The sequence below is a fragment of the Squalius cephalus genome (assembly GCF_949319135.1).
Source record: "Squalius cephalus genome assembly, chromosome: 24".
In the NCBI taxonomy this organism is placed as follows: Eukaryota; Metazoa; Chordata; class Actinopteri; order Cypriniformes; family Leuciscidae; genus Squalius; species Squalius cephalus.
The window spans coordinates 31,039,432-31,051,913 of record NC_137145.1 but is presented as its reverse complement, the minus strand read 5'-3'; the positions used below and the strand labels follow the sequence as shown (position 1 = coordinate 31,051,913).

The 12,482-nt window shown below is 36.7% G+C and overlaps 1 protein-coding gene across 1 annotated transcript in view; it reads left to right on the top strand.

Moving 5' to 3' along the window:
* The window catches only part of LOC307152667 (uncharacterized protein), a gene marked incomplete at its 3' end in the record, with an annotated part of 180,746 nt that overhangs the window by 40,386 nt on the left and 127,878 nt on the right, over positions 1-12,482 (top strand). The window contains exons 4-8 of the mRNA XM_079861493.1: positions 7,316-7,555; positions 7,683-7,943; positions 8,088-8,327; positions 8,455-8,715; positions 8,860-9,099. Of these exons, the coding sequence (XP_079717619.1) occupies positions 7,316-7,555; positions 7,683-7,943; positions 8,088-8,327; positions 8,455-8,715; positions 8,860-9,099 (1,242 nt within the window). The remainder of the gene's footprint in view (positions 1-7,315; positions 7,556-7,682; positions 7,944-8,087; positions 8,328-8,454; positions 8,716-8,859; positions 9,100-12,482) is intronic.

The window sequence follows — 12,482 nt, the reverse complement described above, 5'->3', positions numbered from 1 at the left end:
CAATGGCTGAAAGTTGCCTTCACTGGATGTGAGCATTCGCCCAGCGTCAGACACTAGTGGATGGTTTATTTTAATGGCGTCCCGGATCAAGTCAGAGGAGTATATGTTTGTTCAGAGCGTGTGACTGCAGATGGTTTTGTAAATGAGGCTCAGTGTAATGGAGAGTTCACAAAGAAGCCTTTGCTGACAGATGAAGCAGCGACTGTAAAGTAAAGGTTTCATAACGCTTTGTCTGTGAATGGCGGTTTTATAAGGATAATGTTTAAAAACACTTACTCCTGTGCAATAGCGAGTGGCAGTTGAAACTGTTTCCCATGCAATGACGTCCGCAAGGTTCGATCAAGGTTTTTAAAGTACTTGAATTTGGCTTTTTGAAATGCAAGTCCTGGAAAACCCTTGAAAACAGCCATATTTACGAAGAGGTACTCAAAGTGCTTGACTTAATTAAATACAATATGTATGAATGTAGGAAAAAGGAGATCCAAGGCACTCTTCTTCAGAATTATTTAAAAAGCCTTTATTTAACTGGCTATATAATAATAGAAAATTGAAAAGACATGGGGGAAAAACAACCCACGCGTAGCGGCACAAACAGCCAAACCAAATGTTTCTAAGAACATCCAGAGAAATAAGGAGATTTAACCAGTCGCCTATCAATGACATCACACCCGCGTTACTCTCGATTTCCGAGGGTTTATTTTGTAGAAGCCATGGAAACACCAAAGACGCTTTAATATATTATGTGTGTTTTATTATTAGACAGGTGAGCATCTGTTTGGATATATTCATTGACAGAAAACTAATCATTGTTATACAGCTCAACACAGTTAGTCTTTTTGTTTAACCCTCTGAGGTCTGAGCTGTTTTCTGGGCCCTGGAGGTGTTCTGACATGCTCTGACATTTCTGGTTATTTCTGTTACTTGTGACATTTTCATGGCTAAAGTCTAATTACACTGTATTCAGCACAAACTCTGCTACAATAATATATCAACAGCATGTATGTAAAAGTTTGTAGTTTTGAGATAATGACATTTATGCGTGGTTTGTGAAAATACAAAAAAAAATTCTCACTGAAATAAGGCCATGAAACCCCTACTGATTATTTCTTCACAAGACTTTTGAAAATTGTATGACGTAGCCTAGAATATTTGCTGCAAAACTATGTGAAAATCACCCTGACTGCTCATTCAGAGAAGACAATATATTGATTTAAAATTTTTACGACGTGTTTTGTGTGAATAAGCCTTATGCGAGAGCTCATTAATATGTATGGATTTTCTCACCTGAGAAAGACAAAGACACTCCCCTAACGGCCCTATTATGAGCTATCAGGCCCCTATCATTCTGAGCAACCTTGCACAATACTGTAAATGAGGAGATTTAAAAAAGAATGGCTTTTAGATTGTTTGGATTTATTTACACAACATAATCCAAATAGACACAACAAATGCCAAAAAAGCACTTCAAAGACAGACCTTTGTGCCATTCCTAAAAACATTGTACATACCTTTAATTTCCAAGATTTTCACTTTACCGTGTTCACGTACAGAGACTCATGTGAATGTTGAAGTCATCAGTGGCATCTGGGCCCTGAAAAAAAAAGTGAACATACTGATATCAAGAGAAAGGCCTGCACGATTTTGGAAATACATATTAGATTTTTCTGGTTAAAATTGCTTTTTAAAATTCCTTTTTAAAATTCACAGAATACACACACACACAAATGTTTCCAACATAATATAATGAACACCAGGTTTGTTGTGCCTTGTAGGCATAAGGTATATGCGCAGTGCCGGATAAAATAATAATAACAATAAATAACCTATAGCAGTATAAATCTTTCAAAAGATTTCAGTAACAACTAAGCTAGAGAAAAATATATTGATTATCATGTTACTTCAAATGTTTCCATCCGTTATGATATGAAATGAGATAATAATAAAAACATGAAGCCGTTTGGTGCGTTTTGCTTTCATCCAAAATATGATACAGTACATTCAAACGCGATCGCTATCAAAAATATGATACATTCAAATGCGATCGCTATCAAAAATATGATACATTCAAACACGATCGCTATTAAAAATATGATACATTCAAACGCGATCGCGCTCAAATATAAAACATTATGGTTACCATATACATATCTACGTTTGAGCAGATATCCACAAACACAGTAACAGTAAACACGGGTCTAAATATTATAATATTCCCCATATATCTAGCAACAGTTCAACTGCAACGTGACATTTATGCAACAATAACAAACTAAGAATTTCTTACCTTATCTTTCTTGTCTTCATATCGCGTTCTTCTTCTTCTGAGGTAGCCTAAATCCAATGTAAGCTCGCACGTCTTTCAAACTCGACGAAAAGTGAAGTGTTTTGTTGTTGAGGTAATGAGCGAGTCCGCGTTCCATGTGGAGATTTGCATGTGAATCTCTTTTGCGCGAGTGGGCGTGGCCGAATTAAAAATAATTAGGAAGCGTTTGAGAAGCTGGACATCTTGTTGGTTTTATACAAATTACTTAAACAGAGAATATTTGTTTTCGTTTTGAATCCGATCATTTAAAAGTACACACTTAAATGTTTATAAAGGTATATGGCTCATAAATGTGTGACAAGTATTCGCTGAGTTTTGTTTCAGTTTATAGACGTGCTCAAGAAAAAAAAGTTCACCGCGACGGAGAGGCAGAACGCACACCCTGTTTATTTTCTTTATTTTACAAAAGCACAATGTTTTGGTTTGATTGTAAGTGGACACATACAAAAGGAGAAATATCACAGATTCTTTTTTTATATTTCTTTTTTCTGTATGACTATAAATGACTGAGTAATTTAAGTTTATAGTGCTACAATGTGGAGAAAATCCAGCAAAACGCGCCCGCGCGTTTGTCGACCTCAGAGGGTTAATTGTTTAATTGTTTATCTTTTGTTTATCTATTGTTTATCTTTGTTTAATATATATATATATATATAAGAATACCGTTAAAGTAGTTTTGTATTCATGGTTACAAATGAAATGTTTAACCTTTTGAGCGGTATCCGGTTTGGTCCCATATATGGGATTTTTATTTCTGTGCCCCCGAGAGTACGGTGCCACATATGGGATTTAGAATGTTCAGTGACGACATAACTGCCAGATTCAAATTGTGCTTTCGCGCGTTGGTTGGCGCTGAGCCAGAGACTAAGCACTAGTAAAGCAATACATTTGGAGTTTGTAAAATACACACTGTCTGTGGAAGCAGCAATAACAATCCATTCAAATATAATTTGCCGACGTGGGGTCTGAGGTGTTTTCTGGCCCTGGAGGTGTTCTGACATGCTCTATTTGTGCTTATTTCTGTTACTTGTGACATTTTCATGGCTAAAGTCTGATTACACTGTATTTAGCACAAACTCTGCTACAATAATATGTCAGCAGCATGTATGTAAAAGTTTGTAGTTTTGAGATAATGACATTTATGTGTGGTTTGTGAAAGAAAACAAAAAATAGTTGTCACTGAAATAAGGCCATGAAACCCATACTGATTATTTCTTCACAAGACTTTAGAAAATTGTATCACGTAGCCTAGAATATTTGCTTCAAAACTATGTGAAAATCACCCTGACTGCTCATTCAGATAAGACAATATATCGATTTAAAAATTTTAAGACATGTTTTGTGTAAGAAATCTTTATGCAGGGAGGCGTGAACACATCCTGAATATTGATGTCTTTCACACCTGAGAAAGACAAAGACCCTCCCCTAATGGCCCTATCAGGTGCTATCAGGCCCTGTCATTCTGAGCAACCTTGCACAAAGAAAGGAGATTTAAAAAAGAATGGCTTTTTGATTGTTTGGATTTATTTACAACACAACATAATCCAAAGATACACAACAAATTACAAAAAAGCACATTATTTAACACACTGATCTAAAGACAGAGACTTGAACAGTCACACACCTTTGTGTCATTCCTGAAACATAGTACATACCGTAAAACTTCAAATAATAGCCGAGTCCCAAATAGACGCCTGTCTCTTTTAAACGCCCGGTGTGACGACAGGTTTGGGTAAATAAACGCCGGTCTCAAATAGAGGCCTGGTCTGTTTTTTTGTTTCGGTTTGTATTTACCGGTAATCTTTTTAAACCAGTTCTATGGTGCAGATTGCGCACGCAAGAGAGCCGTGCTCATCTGGGCGGGAGCTGTTAGTGCAAGCAAGGCGGAGAGGGAGAAGTGGACGGGAGCGACGAGGAGGAATTCGCCAATGAACTTGTAGTTGAGGTGTATCGCGGTGAAGATGATAGTAATGAATGTTTTTTTATGCTGCCAATAATCTCGCACACAAGACGAGAAGCGCCACGCTGCGTCAATGACAACTCGAGGTATTATCTATTCATTCAGTTAACGGACGCTCTGAGGTAAAGTGTTCAGACTGCAGACTTAGCAACGATTGTATTTAATTGTACAGTACAATCATAACATAGTACAGTACAGACATTATATTAACTCCATAATGTCCTTAAACATAAAAATATTGCTGGCCATAAACTGAGCAGGTGCGCGACCGGTGTGTGATAGCGTTACCTCGAGTTGTCCTAGACGTGACACGACGCAATATAATGTAATTCTTACATTAACTGATTTGTTAAACACATTCGAATTATAAATAAAACGTAATAAACTCGTGGTAAACTCTTACTGTCATGCTTTCTGTCTGTCAGCCTAAATTCTATGGATATGCTACACTCAATGAACAACATCAACACTGAATTAAAGGCCTGTCTCTTATAGACGCCTGTCTCAAATACAAGCTGGTGCAGTTCGGCGATTTGGGAAAATAAAAGCCCGGGCTATTATTTGAAGTTTTACGGTACCTTTCATTTCCATGGTGTTTGATTTTTCACTTTATCATGTTCATGTACAGAGACTCATGTGAATGTTGAAGTCAGCAGGACTCATCAGTGGCATCTGGTCCCTGTGTAAAAAAAATATCAAGAGAAACTATAAGGCTGCACGATTTTGGGAATATATTTTAGATTTTTCTGGTTAAAATTGTGATTCAAAAATGGACAAAATACACATATATATATATATAAAATGAACACCAGGTTTGTTGTGTCTTGTAGGCATATACGTGCAGTGCTGCATAAAATAATAATAACAGCCGCCTATAGCAGGCAGCCTATCAATCGTTAAAAATGAACATATCAGTAACACTACACTAGAGAAAAATATATGGATTAGCCTATCATATGTTACTTCAAATGTTTTCATTCGTTATGACGTTATTACATGAGATTGGAGTGAAAACATGAAGCCTAATGTTTGGCGCATTTTGCTTTTCAAAAGCACAGCGCAACTGACTAAAACAAACAGCGGCTGCGGAGAACATTTACTGAAGCGATCGAGCCGCTCCAAACTATGAAACATTATTGTTGCCATATTACACATATCTACGTTTGAGCAGATATCCACAAACACAGTATATAACAGTATAAATATTATAATATTCACCATATCAGAGTAAACTCTCATACTAGGCTTCTTTTATCATGCTTCATGTGTTTTATTATTGAACATAAGAACATCCTTTTGTCGTACGTGTATATCAATTTAGCACTGAAAGGTTGCCTACTATAGTTCACATTTCAACATGCTTCTGTCTATATATAGATACATTTATATACATGTACGACATTGGGCTTCATGTTTTTACTCCAATCTCATTTCATAACGTACATTTTAGTTTGGCACCAGTTTAACTAGTAGCTACAATGTAAAGTTTATACAACAATAACATGCTTACTATTAGGAGTGGAAATGTCTTACCTTAAAAATCTTCTCATCTTCAAATCGCGTTCTTCTAATTCTTCTGAGGTAAATAAACAGCACAGCACAAACACAGTCTTCCAAACTCGATTAAAAGCAGAGGAGTACGTTACTGAACTCTCTGATTCTTTTTTTTTTTTTTTTTTTTGAGGTAATGAGGGTGTTTACAGGTCTGCATTCCTTCACGTAGACTATTTGCATGTCAATCGCTTGTGCGTGCGTGGGTGTGGTCACATTAGAGCTAATGAGCACGGGCTGGAGAAACTGTACATGTCATTGCTTTCATACGGATTAGTGCTGCACGATTAATCGTATCGCAATCACAATCGCGATGTCAAGCCTACACGATTATATGACGCAAAATGCTGCGATTTTATATTAAATAAACACATTAGCGCTGTTCCCGCAAATAACGCAGCATCCGTTAATTTTTGGCATCCTTTGGCTAGTGTTACATGATCATGCAAATGCTTTTAAACCATTCATGCGCGATAAGACAAAAAAGAACGCGCTGCCTGTGAATGTCCTCCTGACACACACACACACACACACACATGACCCAAATATAGACTCGCGCCAGTATCAAGTTCTCTTTCGCGGTAGAACGAACAACACACATGTATGCCAAAATGAACGCACTGTCAGTGAATGTCCTCCTGACACACACACACACCGAGTTGTGACTAGTGAGAGAATGAGGCGCGTGTGAGATCCGCGTCTCTGACAGCAGCGGCTGATCTTAAAGGGACAGTACACAGCAGCCACTAATTATATCTGTCTCTAAAGTTAATCAAAGAACAAAGGGAACAGAGAAAAACACTCACTGCTCTTGACTAAATAACTTTTTTCTTTAGGCAGATTATCACTAATCTGTGTGTGCATTTATTTTCCTTGAGAACCAAGCAAGTTGACTCATAAACCATTTGTTTATTATATCACATATCGCAATCGCAATATTGACCTCAATTATCGCAATATGACTTTTTCCCCAAATCGTGCAGCCCTAATACGGATTACTTAAACAGAGAATATTTGTTTTTGATATAATTTACATCATTTAAAAATGGAGTCTTCAAGCTTTGTAAAGACATATGTCTCATGCCAGTGTGAAAAGCATTCGCTGAGTTACTGAGCGTTTTCTGTCGCGTTTCAGAACTTCACATTGAGTGTGACGGCAGAACGCGCATCATGTTTATTTTCTTTATTTTATGAAAAACACAAGATTTTGTTTTTATTATGAGTGTACACAAATAAAATAAGAAATTTAACAGTTTTGAATAATGTATAACACATATGTAAGATCAAAATCAACTGAGTCTCTTTTGCACTGATAAGAAAAAAAGCGAGCTGGTCACGCCGGCGCGACCGCCGACCCCAGGGGGTTAAACCAGAGTAGGATTTTCAGTGGCCGAATCGCCTGTCATAATGTAAAGTACTGTCAGGGAAGCCATCTTCAAATATCTTACATTATCCTGAAAGTTCTGTCATATATTTTACAGGTAAAGACTTTGAAAAGAGATGCAAAGATGTCATGGAGTTGGTAAAAAGCTACCAGGGAGGCATTCTTCTTTCAAAATTAGCAGAGTTTTATAATAAGGTGTATGGGAGACCCTTGAGCAAGAAAGAATTGGGGTTCTCCTCAATTGCAGCTTTCATTGACTCTCTAAGCCAAGAGCTGTACGTGGAAAATGGGAAAATCTTCTACAGGAGTGCCATGGCTGAAGCTTCAACACCTATAGGTAATTTGTCAACTTAAGGCTCAAATAAATGCAATAAAATTAAGGGTTATGTCATTTACTCTCATGTAGTTCTCATATATGTTTTGTATGCTTTTTCTCTTTTTTTATATTGATGGAATTTGTAAAGACGTTGTGGAGCTGGATAAGGAACCCCCAAAAGGTGTTCCTAAGAAGGAAATTTGTAAGAAAGTCATCATGATAGTGAAAAAACACCCTCAAGGAATTCCTCTTGATAAATTAGCAGAGATCTTTGCTCATAGATATAAACAAGTCCTTTTGCCTGCTGAACTTGATTTCCCGTCGATGGAAATGTTTGTGGCCTCTCTTAGCAAGGATCTTACGGTAGAAGATGGTGTGATCTTTCACAAGAAAAACACAGTTTCTACAGGTACTGATTTCACATTATATTCAACTTCTAGATCCATTAATTCTATGTTTGTAGCTGTTTTGTAAAGGATAATAAGTACTGCCAGGGAAGCCATCTTAAAATATATCTTACTTTATCCTGAAAGTGCTGTCATATATTTTACAGGTGAAGACTTTGAAAAAAGATGCAAAGATGTCGTGGAGTTGGTAAAAAGCTACCAGGGAGGCATTCCTCTTTCACAATTAGCAGAGTTTTATGATAGGGCATATGGGAGACCCTTGAGCAAGAAAGAATTGGGGTTCTCCTCAGTTGCACCTTTCATTGACTCTCTAAGCAAAGAGCTGTACGTGGAAAATGGGCAAATCTTCTACAGGAGTGCCATGGCTGAAGCTTCAACACCTACAGGTAATTTGCCAACTTAAGGCTCAAATAAATGCAATAAAATGAAGGGTTATGTCATTTACTCTCATGTAGTTCTCATATATGTTTTGTATGCTTTTTCTCTTTTTTTATATTGATGGAATTTGTAAAGACGTTGTGGAGCTGGATAAGGAACCCCCAAAAGGCGTTCCTAAGAAGGAAATTTGTAAGAAAGTCATCAAGATAGTGAAAAAACACCCTCAAGGAATTCCTCTTGATAAATTAGCAGAGATCTTTGCTCATAGATATAAACAAGTCCTTTTGCCTGCTGAACTTGATTTCCCATTGATGGAAACGTTTGTGGCCTCTCTTAGCAAGAATCTTACGGTAGAAGATGGTGTGATCTTTCACAAGAAAAACACAGTTTCTACAGGTACTGATTTCACATTATATTCAACTTCTAGATCCATTAATTCTATTTTTGTAGCTGTTTTGTAAAGGATAATAAGTACTGCCAGGGAAGCCATCTTAAAATATATCTTACATTATCCTGAAAGTGCTGTCATATATTTTACAGGTGAAGACTTTGAAAAAAGATGCAAAGATGTCGTGGAGTTGGTAAAAAGCTACCAGGGAGGCATTCCTCTTTCACAATTAGCAGAGTTTTATGATAGGACGTATGGGAGACCCTTGAGCAAGAAAGAATTGGGGTTCTCCTCAATTGCACCTTTCATTGACTCTCTAAGCCAAGAGCTGTACGTGGAAAATGGGCAAATCTTCTACAGGAGTGCCATGGCTGAAGCTTCAACACCTACAGGTAATTTGTCAATTTTTATGGCTCAAATAAATACATTACAATGAAGGGTTATATCATTCAGTCTCATGTGGTTCTCATATATGATTTTTCAATGGTTTTCTCAGCACCCGTGCACATTGGGGTTTATAAAGACGTTGTGGAGCTGGTTAAGGGAAATCCTAAAGGCATTCCTCTTAGGTTGTTGTCTATATTCTTCAGTCAGGAGTATCAGCGTAACCTCAAATTGTCAGACCTTGGTTTTAGCTCAATCGCCTCCTTCATTGATTCTCTGAGCGATGAGCTTTTGGTGGAGAACGAGAGAATGTTCCATAAGAATCACATAAGAGTCCCAACACCTGCAATCCCACCAACAGTGAACAATGATCCAACACCTGCGAATCCATCCCCGAAAGCAAGTTCAGTGTTTCCGCGGATCCTTAAAAAGTCTTAAATTCGATTTTTAAAATTTAAGGCTATAAAAAGTCTTAAACAGTCTTATTTTTACTTATGAAAGGTCTTAAATTTTCAATGGCAATTTGACTTAGAATATTTCTAAATGTTTTCCAAATTAGAACCATCTAATTAGCATACTTGTTTTATTTATTAATTCTTTCTTTGTGGATTTGCTTGTCACGTGACATTCGCGTCACGTTCGCGGCAGCATTACGTCTGTCCCCTGCACGCGAAACAGGAGGAGAGGAGAAGCGAGTTGGTAAATGTCAGTTCAATTCTAAGTTCATTCTTTATGTGCGTAGAGGTGTGCGATGTGTATGGTCTATTATGATATTGTAATCATTGTTTTAACGATGTACGCAGCACTGCGAGCTGACATCGCTTTTGTCCCTCGTGCTTTCACTGCATGATGTGTGCAGTTATAGGTATGTTCCCAAATTAGTTTTTGTCTCATATTTATATCATATTATGTTGTTATCATAGGCCTATAATATCACATCAGCAAGAGTTCTGTTTTACCGTGCACAATTGCAAATGTGATATTTATTTTATATAACAGTTAAATTAACAATAAATTAACATTGTTACATTTTATAAACAATATTGTCAGTATTGTTTGTTTTTCCTTTATTTCGCTGACGAGAATTTCAAAATGAAGCCATAGCAGAGTCTCAATGCAACAGACAGCGATGATTTTTTGAATGGAATCCGAGTTTTGAACGAGTCAATGTAATGATTCAATGAACAATCACTTGCTTCTTTCCCGAATGAATCAGCCGTTTGAACAAATCGGTTGAATGAATGACCCCCTCAACTCACTTATTAAGACAGTGACTTGCCGCCACCTACTGGCAGTTTTAGTTTCACATTTAAAGTAGCCTACCCTGTAATTAGAGCGTTAAAATTAGAAATCAGTTCATATTTAGCAATCTCATAGCTTTATTTATGCAATTGTAAATGTAGTGTAACCAGATCTGATGCCACTTCTGTGTCACCTCTGCACTGCAAAGATGGACTTTGGTTTAATGATTTAATTTGACTGTTAACAGTGGTATTATTTAATTATTCTAATATAATTTAATTTGAATGTTAGAATTTGACATGAAAGGTGATGCATACATCTACAAATTCAAAATGTCCATTTATATGTGAAAATGCCCCTGGAAATCAATTTAAGATGGCAAATATTACCCCTTAATTAAAAAAGGTTAATTTCTGTCACTGCTGTGAACTGACCACTGCATAGAATATGAAAAATATGAATATCTTCGCCAGTCAGCTGTCAACAACAGGTCTAAACCAGCCATGGCACCAAGCACAGAAACACAATCAGCAAAATATTATCTAATTATTATCAACAAAACTTTGAAAATATTGAGACATATTTTGTCAATGTTGCACACCCCTAATGCATGGTATTAATTTTGATTTCTTCAGGTCTTAAAGGGTCTTAAAAAGGTCTTAAAAAGCCTTAAATTTGACTTGTGTGCAGAAACCCTGAAGCTATTTGGGAGCTGACTTTGCTCAAAGAGGTAGTGAAATGAAGCAAGAGGATCTGATAGATAGAGTTAAAGAGGTTATAAGAAAATATCCAGCTGCAAGCAACTCCATTAGTGAACTGGAGAATGGCTACTCCCTCTTATTTGGGTCTGCACTGCCGTTAAAAACCTACTCCGTTTGTCCAGTTGTAGATGATAAACAAGCAGGAGCAAAGTGCCTTGACAGTAAGAGTATATACAGTTATATAGACAAGTACATAAACAGTTCCTTGTTCTTAAAGGGATAGTTCACCCAATAATGAAAATGACCCCATGATTTACTCACCCTGAAGTCATCCTAGATGTATGGCATTCTTCTTTCAGACGAATACAATCAGAGTTATATTCAAAAATGTCCTGGCTCTTCCAAGCTTTATAATGGGTGTGAATAGGCACCATTTTTTTGAAGTCCATTCAAGTGCATCCATCCATGATAAAAGTGCATCTATCCATCATAAAAGTGTCCCAGACTGCTCTGTGGGGGGATAATAAAGGCCTTCTGAAGTGAAGCGATGCATTCATGCAAGAAAAATATCCATATTAAAAAATAATAATCATATTATGATAGATAGATGCACTTTTATGATGGATAGAAGCACTTTAATGATGGATAGATTCACTTTTATGATGGACAGATGCACTTTAATGATGGATAGAAGCACTTTAATGATGGATAGATGCACTTTTATGATGGATAGATGTACTTTTATGATGGATAGATGTACTTTTATAATGGATAGATGCACTTTAATGATGGATAGAAGCACTTTTATAATGGATAGATGCACTTTAATGATGGATAGAAGCACTTTAATGATGGATTGAAGCACTTTAATGATGGTTAGAAGCACTTTAATGATGGATAGATGCACTTTTATGATGGACAGAAGCACTTTAATGATGGATAGATGCACTTGAATGGACTTTAAAAAATTATGCCCATTCACTCCTATTATAAAGCTTGGAAGAGCCAGTACATTTTTTAATACAACTTGTACGATTTTATTCGTCTGAAGAATAGTGAATATTCGAATATTCGATAGTGAAATGTGTGTGTGGGTTAATGAATTCCAATCAGTCGTAAATGGGACGCGCGTGCACGCTCATTCTCTCAATTACCATAAATCCCGCCATTAAAACCGACTGACAACTATATATGGGCATCATATTATGACACGAAACGAAGGATTTCAATATGTCTTCTCAAAAGCGAATGAAGAAGAGAAATTTCTCAGATGCAGTTTTAAAAGTTTTATTATCAGAAGTTCATTCAAAATGCCACATTTTATTTTCAAGCGTACAAAGTGGTGTATCAGGTCCTTAAAAAAAAAAGATTTTTTAGGTAATAATGCTTTAGGTAAAAATGCTTGGCAGCATATTACAGATGCAGTTAATGGAGTTTCATCTGTTAAT